The sequence below is a fragment of the Juglans microcarpa x Juglans regia genome, chromosome 2D, assembly GCF_004785595.1.
Source record: "Juglans microcarpa x Juglans regia isolate MS1-56 chromosome 2D, Jm3101_v1.0, whole genome shotgun sequence".
NCBI lineage: Eukaryota > Viridiplantae > Streptophyta > Magnoliopsida > Fagales > Juglandaceae > Juglans > Juglans microcarpa x Juglans regia.
Genome location: NC_054596.1, coordinates 4879624 through 4894471, shown reverse-complemented (window position 1 = coordinate 4894471; position 14848 = coordinate 4879624). Strand labels below are relative to the sequence as shown.

The following is a 14848-nucleotide window of genomic DNA, read 5'->3' as shown; positions in this document are numbered from 1 at the left end:
ACACACTTTCAAAAAAAATTGAGTAAGTATAAGATTTATATAAAAAAATTAATTTTTTAATAATAAAATTCATTCTTTTTATAAAAAAACACATGATACTAGACAACACATGATTATATTTAATATTACAAATAATTTCACTAAAATAAAACTCATTTCTTTTCGTTTCATTTTATTCGAACGAGCTTAATTTTCCCCACAAACTAGTTGCACGTGTAACAAACCATTCATGCGCAAAAAAAAAAAAAAAAAAGATATTTACTTATCTTATCAAAAATAAAATAATCTCAACCCGCTAAGAGTTACAGGTACATTTATATATAGACGTGTGAGTGTAAAGTCCACGTCATTAAAAAATAATAATCTGGGTTTGAAGACATTTTTGACATTCTAGTAAATGCGCATATATCGGGGCCACGGTTAGTGATTGACATTTGACAAGCAGCAGCTGGAGTTGTTTTTTTAAAGAAGGTAACCTACGGGGTAATCGCAGGTAGTTTTCACGTGGGTCTTGTTTGTTTAACCCCCACGTAGGATAATCCTCAAGTTTGACCTCAAAGTCTTGGAAGATAAGCATGCAATTAGAGAAGACAGTGACGAGAGAGAAAGCAAAACCGTTGGCTAAATAGGTCTTCTACTGCACCCGCCCACAGTCCCACAACCAAAACCTGAAACCGGTCACAGGTTTTGCTTCCAATAGCAGTTTTAGACCTAATACGACTTCCCGGAAACCAGGAGCATATTTGTTTTTATTTTTTGTGTTTTTATTAAAAAATACTGCTTGGGAGCTCCAGGTGGGGCCAAGTCCCCCACGATATGTGGCGATTCGACCGCACTCTGACACCATTACGTGTCTGCCACGCGCCGCTCTCTTCCTTCCTAAATTTTTGTACCCACTTGCATGCCGCCCTCCACCACATCCCTCCAGCTACGCCTAGTCCCTACCCACTTTGGTCTCCTTCCCATCTAAATTACTGTCTTACCCTCCTCACCCATTACTCTCTCTCTCTCTCTCTCTCTCTCTTCCCTTGATAAGGTTTGTAATTTAAGAATCCAGACAAGGTCAATCTTCGAGCACAAAGTCCAAAAGTTGCTGTCATAGAACTTTTGTTGCCAACTCCACTGGATTTACGTCCCAATGGGAACATTGTTCAGGTTCCCATGATTGGGAGTTGGATGTACGCGCTTAGAGTGAGAGCGGTACTATGAGTCATATGTTTATTTTTTATTAATTTTCTTCTACTTTGTTTTTTTAAAGTGGTTCAATGCCCAACCTCCTTGAATGTGGAAACCAGTGTTTCAGGAAACCTAAAAACAACTGCGTATCCTGGCCAGTTCCTGAAAACCCAGCGGCCCCCTGCTACAACAATAATCTTCTTTCTTTTGCCAACCCTACAATCCCTTCGCTTATATACCCACACATCCTTCATGTTATTCTCCTCCAGACTCCCAAAACCCACAACTCTCTCTCTCTCTCTCTCTCTCTCTCTCTCTCTCTCTCTCCAGTTTCCATATATCCCTTCTGTGTTGTGCTTTAATCGGTTTGTACAAAAATGCGTATGAGCTGCAATGGGTGCCGGGTCCTACGCAAGGGATGCAGCGAAAATTGCAGTATCAGGCCTTGTTTGATGTGGATCAAGAGCCCCGAGTCCCAAGCCAACGCTACTGTGTTCCTTGCCAAGTTCTACGGCCGCGCTGGCCTAATGAACCTCATCAACGCTGGCCCCGAACACCTTCGCCCTGGTTAGCCCCCACGCTCCATTTTCACTTCCTTTTCTTATACGATCCAAAAAAAAAGATGCTTCGGAGTTGCACCTGTCATATTATTTTCTGGTCCATTATGTTTATGCATTTTTATATTCCTAGAAAGTAGAGGGATTCATATATTCCCAATCACATTCGGAGAAGCAGAAATTAATAATATTTTTTTGGGGTTACAGCTATTTTCAGGTCCTTGCTATATGAGGCATGTGGGAGGATAGTGAACCCGATTTATGGGTCAGTCGGGTTGTTATGGTCGGGGAGTTGGCAGCTCTGCCAATCCGCCGTGGAAGCGGTGCTAAAGGGTGCGCCGATCACGGCTATCACCTCCGAAGCCGCGGCGAGCGACCATGGACCACCCCTCAAGGCCTATGACATTCGTCATGTGTCGAAGGACGAGAATTCGGCCGCGTCCAACGATCCCCACCGGGTCAAGACGAGGTGCCGTTTCAAGCGCTCCGTGATCAAGCCGAGGGCGAGCAAGGTTGGGCTTGGTGCCGCTGACGACTCGTGTCTGGACGTGAAGCCCAAATGGGATGGTGGATGTTGTACGCAGGAGTTGAACAGGTCGACCAGCCACGAGTCGTCGCTGAGCCACCAGTCCGAGCTGGCAGCGAACGTGGAGGGCGAGAGCAAAGAAACCGAGAGTATGATCTCCGTTGAGACGGCCGAGACTTCGGTGTTATTCCTTTCGGAGCCGAAGTCCGGCCCGAAGGCTAACGAGCAAGGTCAGGACAGTGAGATAGGCCTGGAATTGACCCTTGGATTCGAGCCAGTGTGGCGTGCCAATCACGTGGTTCCTGTGAAGAAGAGAAAGGTTGAGGCCTGTGTTGGTGGCTCCAGTACCGGTTTCGGCACATGTAAGATGGAGCTGGGGCTTGATTATCCGGTTTGAGGGTGAAGCCAAAGCAAACAAACGAGTCAAAAAATTCCAGTTTTGACGGCTCAGATCGGCATTGTCCATTTCCATAGAAGAGATCATGACCCTTCCTTTCCTTTTAATTTCTCTCAAATTATTGGGGGACTTTCTTTTGACTGTACTCTTTTCTTTTCTTTTCGGCCTGTCCTTTTACCCTATGCAGTACCGAGGTGTACAAATGTTGTTGCAAATATAGGAGCGGTAAATGAACAGAGGGAGAAAAATCCTTTGCTGTTGGTGAGCTTTTACAGCACTTTTTAAAATTTATCTGTTATTTGGGAATTTAGGATCCCTCTCTGGATTGATACCAAATCTTCAACACGATGCTGCTGCATGTTGCTTCAGATTTGGCTTTTCTTTTTTGTTCTTCTGAACGTAAAATCATGCACACGCCAGTTCTGCAGCAAAAGTACTGTTGGAAAAAGGTGTGCAGTAATTACTACTACAAATTAACTGGATTGCGCATGCAAAGTCTTTTGTTTGTACTTGGAGTTGGTGCGTCGGTTCTGCAGTACTCGAAGACAAGGTGACGAATGCATGTTTTTTTTTTGGGGGGTGGCCGTACGCATAGTCGTTGCCTCATGCCTGTTGACGAGACAGTATAACGCGGCCGGTTTGTATTCGAAAAAGTGTTTTATTTTATTATTATATTTATTTTTATATTTTTATATAAAATATAATAAATAAGTTAATTTTTTTAAATTTCAATTAATTTTTTAAAATTTTTAAAATAATAATAATATTAAAAATAATATTTTAATCATCTCTTTCTAAATCCAAAGCCGCTCTTAATTTTTCTTCTTCTTGCTGTCTTGGCAGCTGCAGATAATTTTGAGTACCTTTTTTGTTTTTAAGTATTTGTATTTGTTTCTTGTTCAAGGTAAAAATGTCTTGAAAATTATGTTCCAGTTCAACTGCACCTCAAAATAAATCTTATAAATCAAATTTTATTATTTATATGTATGACGTAGAATCGTAGATTGTGTGCTCCTCCACTGACTTTAAAAGAATAACTCTTTCTTATATTGGACTCTATATTTATTTGGATTTTCTTTTCATATTGATGTGAAAAATGATGTCAGCCTTAAAAAAGCATAGCATTTTGTACTATGAGTAATGTTAGAGAGAACTTGTTGTAGCAGTGCACACTTTGTATTTACTACATAGTTACTTTTAGTTCTCTATTTTTTTATTTTAGATTTGGAAGATGTGTAGTATAGATGATACTACATCATGTGTGCAAAATGATTGCTCCCAACAGTGACTTTTATCTATATTTATTCTTTATACTATAGATGCTTTAGCACTGCAGGTGTCGATACTTGTCGAATCCAGTTTAGTTTGTTTGTTGTTTCTTTTCCTTTTAATTAGAAGCAATAGGCCAAATGGGTATTGTGTTTGAAATGGAAATGAAGTTTGCATCTAATTGATGCAGTGATGAGAGAGTTTAGATTCACTGTAGGCTTGATCGCCTATACTTGTATATAGTGCACTATAGGTCTATATTGTTGGGTTTGTGGAATCTAGTTTATTTTTGCGGCGGACCAATTTGATAGCTGGCCCCAACAATGATTCATTAGGTTTTTTTAAGATTTTCAACGAGGTTTTAGTTGATAAAAACTTTTTTGACCAAGTTTGTGACTCGATAATCGCCAGACAAAAAGTTCGCCTAATAAATCAACTTAGGTATAGAGGTCATTTGAGCAAATAATCCAATAATTGTGAATTAGAATTTATGTCGTACAATCATATAAATGTGTAATTATTAACAGTATGAATGTTTTGAGCAATGTATTTCGCCTCATAATATATTTCATTATTACTCCTCTGTAGTTTGATGGACGTAAGCATGTTGCAAAACAATGTAAATTTTTATATTGTGTAATTGATTTATTGTTTTACTTGATTTTCTTGCATTGTTTTCACAAGACATAATATCCAAATCAGAATTGTAGTTGCAACATAAAGCTGGGATCGTGTCTACTTTAGGCATGTGTTCTGTTTGGGAGACGAGAAAGTTCAGATCGATTCATGAAATATCTAAACTATTTAATTAGTTCTCGATTTTGTTTAATTGCGGATCTAAAGGATGCAGTTGAAGTGGAAATCTTCATCGCCGTTTACCGACAGCAACTTCAAACCACAATTTCATAGTCCACCAGGTGGAATACATGCAAGCAAGCTGCTTTGTTAGAACGTTAATTTCCTCCTTAATTTGGCCTAAGAATATATCCTCCACCTTGTAACTATTTTGTGATACCCATTAGACATTTTTTATTTATTTTTGCACCGCGACTCTAGTAGCTAGCTAGCTAGCTAGGTTTTTCTTATTTTCTATACTAACTGTAGTTACCGCTATTGTTATTAAATTGTTAAAAGAAAAAACTATAGGCATTAAAAATAAAATTGTTTCTCCCGACTGGTATGAACCCAATACACATCGAGAGTAATGCAATTATGTCAGATACAAGTTTAGAGCGTGTAAATCCATACAGATACTTAAAAAAAAAAAAGTAGGATAAGCATAAAAAGTAAGTTTTTTCAAGTGAATGCCACTTTTGTTTCGAAAGTCTTGCTCAAAAGTACTCTCATCCTAAATTTATACAAATTATTTTCTTTTAATTTATAAAAAAAAAAAAAAAATGGAAGTTACTGTAAATTGGTAACTAAAATTATGTTGGTTTTCATTTGTTTTTTAGAGCGGCCCATACACACAATTTCGGCCTTCTTGCAGTATAAGCACGAAATGGGCCAGTTGCCCTTCTTCACAAACGCCACCCAAAGCAAGTTGAAAGCCCTAATAACATCTCTCTCTCACTCTCTCTCTCTCTCTCTCTCTCGCGAGGGGCACTGACTCTTGCTCCGCCTGTGTCACGCCCTAGGTACGTACACGTCTCTCGCTCTCTAACCCAAAACCCTAATTTATTTTTATCGTTTGTTTATTCGTAACTTATTTTATTTTTGCGAAAATTGATTTATTCTGTTTTCGGAGCTCATTGTTTACGTAAATAGAAATTCTCTAATTTCTCCCGAGTGCTCTTGAAAAAATGGGTTAATTTCAAGTGGAACTTCAAAGATTTAGCTCAACCTTTGTTCTATTCAATTTGCAATTTGGAATCTCTGAATCTTCAATTTGTAATCTCGTAATTAGTACCGAAACATTATGAGCATTGCTTCTTTTATATTCATCGCCAATAGGTATCGCTGTGATTTATGGTGCTTGAATTTGCTTTGCATATTAAGTTGTTCCCATTGTGTGGGGTGCATGTGATTTATAATAGTAAAGAACGGGCAGTGTCTGTATGCTTATATATATATATATTTGTATACATTTCTGGTTTGGTGATTGAATAGGACAAGTTCAGAAACTAAATAAAGCCCTAGGACACGGGCTTGTAGTAGAGACCACAGCTGATAGGTTTGTTGGACTTATCTTTTTCAATCCGTGGAACTCCACGGATGTGTGAACGAGGTTGCAGTGTTTAACTAGGATTGGGGAGTCGTAGAATTTGTATCCTTATTGAAGACTCTGTTGGTATATAATTTTTTTTTCTTGCCATTGTTTAATCTTAGCTATTTTGCTTTTCAAATGGTGGATTTTCTAACATTTGTTGTGCAATAATGTTTATTTTGCATTTTTGGCAATGATATTAAAACAACTATAAAGTGGCTATGGCATCAGGAGAGTGATGTTATGTTGCTTTTAGTTAGAAAAAAAGAGCCGATGAAAGATATAATACTGAGATAGAAACCCTATTATGGGAATCTTGATTATTGTATCCTGAAAGCAGACTTCCAATGAACCCAGCTAGTGTGTTAAACTCAATTGTGTGGATTTTAGTTTCCTAGTGTTGAAAATTATGAGTTTCCGGATTTAATTATTTTCTTTTTCTAGCTGTGTGTCATTTACTTCATTTTTATAACATTTCACTTGTACAAAAAAAACTACCATTTGTTGGAGGTGGTAAATAGGTGCTCAGCCACTATGTTGATTGGAATAAAATGTTGATTTTGTGACATGTATGGAGAGAAAGGAAGAAAATTGGGGCTGTTCGGGTTTTATGAGCAGTAATCCAAGAACACGTTTTGTTACTCATTGATGGGAGAGAAATTTGGGGCTTTTGTTATAGGAATGCTTCAGTTTTAGAGATTGAAAATGGTTAGACTGAACGGTCTAAAAGCAAAAAGCTTTAAGATATTGCACTTATATTCTCTAAGCTTCATGCATATGGTTTCAATGGCATCACACCCTGAGAGAAGGATTGCATCTTAAAAATCTCAAAGAAAGTTTCATAGCTATGAAATTTAGCAAAAAAATATTTTTTGCTGTATAGAAAACATAATATATATATTTTTCTAAAATATAGAACATTTAATATCCATAGTATATAGAGAATTAATATAAATTTTTAGTAGGATCTAGACCTAATGAGATTTCTCTACTAAGCCCAAACAAATTAGCTAATGAAACCTACAAATGAAAACCACAGGGACCCCTATTAAGACTCAGTGAACCAAGTCTATATCCTACGTCCAGAAACTTAAAATTGTTAAAGTACAAGGGAATTCAACTAAATTATGGCAAAAAAAGCTTCTTTCTGTTTTTTAGCAGTTAGTGGTCATTATGGAGATTAGGGTGCTCATTGGTGCTTGTTAAAAATAATGTACACTGCGTTTACACATTCACACCCCACCCCCCAAAACACACACAGAGACTCCTACATACATACAAATATATATATATATATATAATGATCATGATATATTTTTGGTTATTTTTAAGGTATTAATCTTGTTTGAGTCGAGTGTATTTTTAGCATCAATTTTATTGGGAGTATGGATGGGAACAAACGAAGTTTTTTCAAGAAAACCCCCAGCATCCAATTTAAGAAGAGAGGAGACAACAAGAAAGGAAGATGGAATAATTCAAGCCGTGAACAGTCTTCAGGGAATTCTCAAACTGTGGACACTGTCTACCGTATACTGTGTCCTTCTAGAAAAATTGGTGGTGTTATTGGAAAAGGTGGCAGCATAGTCAAAGCCTTGAGAGAAGAGACGCAGGCAAAGATTACAGTTGCTGATTCTGTTCCCGGCTCTGATGAGAGAGTGATTATTATATATAGTTCTCCAAAGAAAATTTCAGGTAAGCAGAATGATGATAAAGATTCATCTGGGGGGAATGAAATGGAGCCCTTGGAACCTCTATGTGCTGCCCAGGATGCCCTTTTAAAAGTTCATGACAGGATTATTGAGGAGGATCTCTTTGGTGGCATGACATTTGATGATGATAATGATAACAGTGTTGTCACTGCACGACTTTTAGTTCCAAACCATATGGTAGGATGTCTTCTTGGCAAAGGTGGAGATGTTATTCAAAGATTGCGGAGTGAGACGGGTGCAAATATTCGTGTTCTCCCTGCAGACCATCTTCCTGCATGTGCTATGAGCACCGATGAATTGGTGCAGGTAAGGTTTCTGCTGTTTGCTCCTTTCATTTTATGTATTCCTTCTATTTTTTAGCATATGAAACAAATTTGATGTACCAGAATTGACATAGTAACATGTTTTTTTTTATGAGTAATGCTAGGTACAAGCCTAAAGTATGCAAGCCCTGCGCAAGCCCTTTGTAAAAAAGTGGGTCCCACTAAAAAAGAATAGTTTACACTTTTTCATGGTGGGATCCAATTTTTTACAAAAGGATTGCATGGGGCTTGTACAAATCATTGCTCTTTTTTTATTGGTTACAATAAGGAGTTAGTTGAATGATATGGCTGTATCTGGTTCTTCCCTACAAGGACCTTAGTCAAGGGACCAACACAGAGTAATGACCTTAGTTAAGGTTCAGCTTGTTTAACTTGATTACGAATTCCTTTTTCTCCTGTTTAATTTTTTAATTAATTGAGGTGATTTGGCTCAATGATCATAAGCTGTCTTTTCTTATGAGCTCTACTGAGGCGTCCACATTACCAAGGCAGGCATTATAGTATTGTATACACTGCATTTAATGACCTTTACAATTTAAGTTAATACCAAGAATAACATGAATTTTTTTACTCAACAGAAAATGTGATATGAGTTGATTTGATGGAAAAGAGAATGAAACATTTACCTTTAGCCCGTGATACATGATTGTGATGTAAGTTTAATGTGCCAATCTTTACGTATGGTATGTGTTGCTTAATTCAGAGTATAGGCTCATCTTTTATGGATGTTCCTATAACCCTCTTGACTAGATATGTAGGAGACATTTCCTTCCCTGTACTAGTTGACAGCGTGTGGCTGTTCTAATTCTTTGGAATTTGTAGAAGTTACTGGAGATATCTTGCCTTATGTGCATGCTGATTCTCTCACTGGTTAGGACAGGGTTTCCTAATCAGAAATAGCCTTTTGATATTGGGAGTCAGATGAACCAACTGGGGTCCTTGCTTGTGGTTTTAGAATTCCAGAATATAGTCTCAATAGTTATTTCTTAGCGTCACTTTGTTTGACTGTGTTCTAGGCTGTGGATGTGTTTGTGAGTTACACATCAGGCTTGACAATAGTGGCATGGTTGGTTGTCAATGGGGTTTTGGCATCATGGTAATATATATTTGTACTTGGTTTGCTGCTTAGGTGCCTTCTTTTTCCCCAGCTTTGGCTGAGGCATGCGTTTGTTCCTCCTTGCCTTTGCTGTTTATTCTCCAAAAAAATATGTATACCTGACTCTCAGGTGCCCAAAATGTTAATTTGGAGTAACAAATACTATTTTGATGTTTGTTTTAGCTTAGAAGCATTAGTTCTTTGGGTCTCGAATTGGGACTATACCAGGAATGTCATTGAACCTGATTATTGGGTGCCAAATATGACTCTTCGGGAGTTTTAATGTTTCTTTGTATCTCATTGTTGTTTGAAAATGATAGCATTTTGGGGGTGGCAACTGTGGCTGTGCTCAGTTAACTCTACTAATTGAATCTAGTGCCAGGTTGCCTCAAAAGCTGGTAAAATGGCTACAGTCTTTCTTCCGTATACTCCTTGTGTAATTGGGTAGCATCTTAATAGATTTTGTTTATAAATATGATTAACTTATTTATATAAAGAAAGGAATAGAATTGGTAAATGTGCACGCATGCACATTTGCACACGTTGTGAAGTGAAGATTTCCTTGTTCATGTACTTGAAAATAATGTTCAATTTGTTGTTTCTTTCCTCCAGTTTTTACTCATGAGCATGCTCATATTTGGAAATTTGTTTTAGACAATTCCAATATTGCATGGGCCCAACAATTTGTAATTTTTGAAGGCATATTGCAGGTATCTGGAAAACCAGATGTAGCAAAGAGAGCGCTTTATGAAGTATCGACTCAATTACATCATAATCCACGCAAAGACAAATCTCCTCTGACTTTCTCTATGCCTTTTGGAGGCCAAGGATTTCATCCTCCTGGAGGTCCCATGCCTAGTATGCTTCCACCAGGAAATCCAATGTGGTCCCATCGGGACTCTAGTCCTCATGGTATGCCCCCCGGCCGTGGGTGGAGAGATATGGAAACCAGCATTCTGGATTTGAACCAATGGGTTTCAATGGTGTTCCTCCTGGAGCTGGAGCTGGAGCTGAAGCGTCAGCAGAGTTCTCTATGAAAATTTTGTGTTCAGCTGGGAGAATTGGTGGGGTGATTGGCAAGGGAGGTTTTAATGTAAAACAGTTGCAGCATGAGACAGGAGGCAGTATACATGTTCAGGATGCATCAACCGAGTCTGATGAACGTGTGATTCGCGTCTCTGCTTTTGAGGTCTGCCTTTTCTGTACATGTTAACCATCTCCCTCGCTTACATCTCTTCATATTATTTATTGGCATTATTTACAAGGGCTTCCTGCTGTATATGAACTGTTACTGTTAATGGGGTTTTGTTGGAATAAAATCATTGGTGAATCATTGTACTTGCAACTTTTCAGGCTCTCTGGAACCCAAGATCACAGACCATTGACGCAATTCTTCATCTTCAGAATAAAGTTAGCGAATACTCTGAAAAAGGCAATATTATTACCAGGCTTCTTGTCCCATCGAGTAAGGTTGGTTGCATTCTTGGACAAGGAGGTCATGTTATTAATGAGATGAGAAGGAGAACCCAGGCAGACATTCGAGTTTACTCCAAAGATGACAAGCCTAAGTGTGCCGCTGAAGATGAAGAGCTTGTCCAGGTGCAGTGTTGCAACATGCATTTTTACACTATTGGTTTATATGCTATTTTTTGGGAACACTCTGTTCTGATTAATTTGATTTTTCTGGGTATGCAATCATCCGCACTAATTCCTGAGCTTTGGGTCATTCAGGTATCTGGAAACTTTGGTGTTGCCAAAGATGCTCTGGCAGAGATTGCATCAAGACTCAGGGTGAGAACCCTGCGAGATGCAACTGCTGGAGCAGAAACTGCTCCTGTTGGACCTGCCCAGAGATATGGTCGTGCAGGAAGCATGCCTAGTAGGGGACTCCCACCATCTGGCACAATGGGAGCTGGTAACTCTGGTAGATATGATCCGCTAATGGTACATTTTTTCCTCTATATTTTTAGAAGTCATTTACTCATTTGTAAGAAATATATTTTTTTTTATTTGGTCATTTGCTGTAATGTGTATAAAAATTATGGCATAAAATAGTCTGATCTATAATATATTTAGAGGCATAATGGTAAGATTGGGAGAATAATTTATTAAAGGTATTACTGCATCCAAGGATTCAGCCCACTTCTTTTATAGGTCAGTGGAGTCTTTAAGCACAAAAGCCCGATTTGGGTAGTCATTTATCGGTACCTCCTAAGGAGCAGGACTGCCATTCTAGCCCTTCTTGGTGGATTTCATCCACAAACACAGTTTGTAACTAACCAATGTTGCTCATCATCATTTAGCTATTACATTTCCTTTTCTCATTGTTTCTTGCTTCTTTCCTTGCTCCTTCCGCATTTGAATGGCTGGCAGGGATGGAGGAAGCTACCAGGCGATTTGGTTGGACTGAACTAATTTGGATCTAGATTCTCTAATAGTGCCGTAGCATAGATGCCGACCAGCTATAGCAATCCAACAAGCATAAGACAAGAAGATGAAGGGATTACAGATGATATTTTACATCGTCACAAATGAGAATTTGGGGTGTAAGAAAAAGGGGGAAACATCCAAACATTAGGGAGAATAATTTATTCTTACTTTCACTTCTCATATTGTACTTATAGAAAACTCAATAGGCAATTCCTACTACCAAAGGGTAGGCTGCTACCTCTTTACTTTCTGTTGTAACTTGCTGCCATTGCCACTGTGCCACCCTAGCAACCCTGCTCCCCCATCTTCTGTTGAGCATGTCTAGTTGTGTACTACTTGTCACTTCATTCATGGTTAAATGGGTTTTTGGAAGGTTATTTATTTGTCCAATTAGACCCAATCCCATGTATAATGTTTCTGGTTTAGCCGGTTTAATGCTTCATTAAGGTTGATTATGTCACCTTTTTTCTCTTATGTGTGGTGGATTGTATTACCATGGCCTTATTGTTGAAATCAACATCAATGATCTCATTAAGTTTGTAGACATTCTAGAAAGCATTTGCTTGATTTGTAATAGTAGCTTTCTTGAGATGCCTCGTTGTAATAGTTGTTGTAGTGGAGTAACATTTGATTTGTTCTGTTCTAACCATGTGATCATACCTCGTGAACAAGTTTCCCCTTCTTGTTTATTACTGTTTAATATACTTCTACATATATGCTCGCCTGTGATAACTGAATTACAGTTTATGCTCTTGAAGGTTGAAGGACATGAATATGAACGTCAGAGCTATCCGGTTCCGCCAGCTGCTGCTGGGTAGTGTGCCATTCAAGTTTTTATTTATGTAAACTTCATGATCAATAAGCATGATTGAGATGGTGGTCATCTTTTTGTTTCAGATACCCAAATATCAATACTGCTTTGGATGTTAAGATTTCAAATATTGGATCAGGAGGGAGCAACATTTCCAATGTTGGTGAGGTATGTTGCCACGACCCTACAGCCTAATAGAAGGGTATAAATTTGGTATAATCTGTACAAATTGACTGGGGATTGTAGAGTTCTCTTAGAGCCATTTTTTACTTGAACAAAAGCAAAAACTAAAAGTAGATAGTTCTAGATGCTGAAATTTTGGTGTAGTTACTGCATCTTTATTTCTTCCATACCCTGAAATGTTGGTTTCCTATTGGCTATTGCTTTGCTGCATCTTGCTCCTCACCATGCTATGCTGCAGCGTCAGTGACATTATCCACCTTTATCTATAGGGCGCATTTGGACATGCCATGGTCCATTGAAATAAAATCCTGTTGTGGTGGTCCCACCCTCCCTGCCCGGCTGCCCTCTCTCTCCTTCCCTTGATTGGTTGTGATGTTTTGTTGGATTGGTTTTTGTTGTATGTAGTTCATTAATAGCTCTGTTTATTACTTTGTAAATTGATTTTGTACTCTTGCACTTCCCCTTTTCTTTGGATGTTAGCTTTTTGTGATCTATGGCTGTAAGATTGAAAATATACATAACAACTGACATTAGCTCTGCTCTCTTACCTTTTTCAGCTTTTTTGTTTTTTGTTTTTTATTTTTTATTTTTTTTGCTTTCTGTTATAAATGGCTGAGCTCAAATATAATTGCACTTAATTGATGAATTTCCAAGTGTGAATTTTGTATCTAGGAGTCTTAAAAAACTTACTACTTGTTGCTCAGGTTGGTGGAGCAAGAGTGAATTACCAAGACTCTCAAGTTGGTGGCTCCGAAGGTATTGCCAAGATCCGGGGTTCTGAGCATTCAAATGCAGCAGCACATCAGTCTTTCATGGGTTCTGGTGGACAAAGTATGAATTATCAGAACTCCTACCAGAATAGGAATGCCCTGCAAGGCTCCCACCAAAACATGAATGCTCAGCAAAGCAACCAAGGCTCCCACCAGAACCTGAACGCCCAGCAAAGCCCCTACCAATTGAGTGGTCAGCCAGGATCCTACCCCAACATTAGTGTACCTCAAGCCGCATACCACAACATCAGTGCGTATCAAGGTTACCAGTACTGACTGCGAATTCGGCAATTTTGTACCATAATTAATTCTTATGCAGTTTAAATTTGTTAGTTTTATTCCTTGAAATAGGATTGTGACGGGTGCTTATAGAGGCTCACTTAGGAGGAGGTTATTTAGATGTGAACTGAAAGAAACATTTCTGCTCTGCTTTGCCTGGGGGAGTTGTAACTTGTAAGCATCTTCACGCAGTTCAAGAATATTTAAAAAATTGTTGTTCAATATTAGGATTCCTGTATAGACAATTCACCTTGAGTTTAAAATCTTTTAGATTTGTTCACAAATCCGTGTTGTAACGCATTGTGGTGTGGTATCGTGGTTGGCCACAATTCTAGTCTGATTGACACTCATTCTGAAACCAAGCAATGAACAATCCTTTAGTTATGCTGCTTGGAATTTCCAGGCAAGTTTATTGCTTTTCCTCCTGATCCTCCTCTCCTTTTTATATAATTAATTACCTCAACATTTTTTATTTTATTTTGTTTTTGTGGGGTTACTGATTGTGTAATTGGCCCTAAACTTTATTTTATGGAGTCAGTCATTGGAAACATTTGGTTCTTTGTTAGTTCTAAAGCCCGAGTCTGAGCGATAAAGAGCCCCGATCCGTGCTGGAAAATAAAGACGGCCCATGTTGATAACATTGGTTTTCTTTATTTTTTATTGGGGAGATAGATACTCACATGATGGGTTGAGGTATGTTGTAGCAGACAGAAGTACTGATTTTCTTCTTAATTAATTAAAGCTACCCAGCTAGCAAATCCAAATATGAAGCAATATTTAATCATTTTACTCAAAATACTTGTCATCCAATCTTCTAGAAAATCAATCTTGAGAAATTCTTTCTCGTACATTTTTGATCACCTAGCTTCCAAAATCAAATATTTTTGTCGGCGTTCATCAAAGTCCTAGCTAAACGCGTGCGGCCGAGTTTTTAGAATATAAATATACGGTAGCATGCAGCATGCAGCCGCCGCTTTCCATTCGAAGTCTTGCCGTTTAATTCATTTGATCAGTCATTTAGGTGAACCTCCACAAAGAACATCCGTTTTCTTACAAATTGCATGATCTTCTTACGTATGTAGGCAGTGTGAATCCAAAAACCGGCTAAATCTCCGA

General features: G+C 38.3%; 2 protein-coding genes across 2 annotated transcripts; both read left to right on the top strand.

The window, feature by feature from the left end:
* Window positions 1-1282: 1282 nt before the first annotated feature.
* Window positions 1283-2916, top strand: LOC121250512 (LOB domain-containing protein 41-like). Its single transcript, XM_041149642.1, has 2 exons — window positions 1283-1743; window positions 1941-2916. Exons 1-2 carry the CDS (start codon window positions 1554-1556, stop codon window positions 2654-2656), a joined length of 906 nt encoding a protein of 301 aa, XP_041005576.1. The 5' UTR covers window positions 1283-1553; the 3' UTR covers window positions 2657-2916.
* Window positions 2917-5409: 2493 nt separating this feature from the next.
* LOC121249924 (KH domain-containing protein At4g18375-like) lies at window positions 5410-14016 on the top strand. The gene is given in 9 exon segments (XM_041148787.1): window positions 5410-5562; window positions 7464-8146; window positions 9970-10180; window positions 10183-10448; window positions 10613-10858; window positions 10991-11203; window positions 12448-12503; window positions 12587-12668; window positions 13388-14016. Coding segments are annotated over 8 exon segments (2046 nt in total). The 5' UTR covers window positions 5410-5562; window positions 7464-7516; the 3' UTR covers window positions 13730-14016.
* Window positions 14017-14848: the final 832 nt, after the last annotated feature.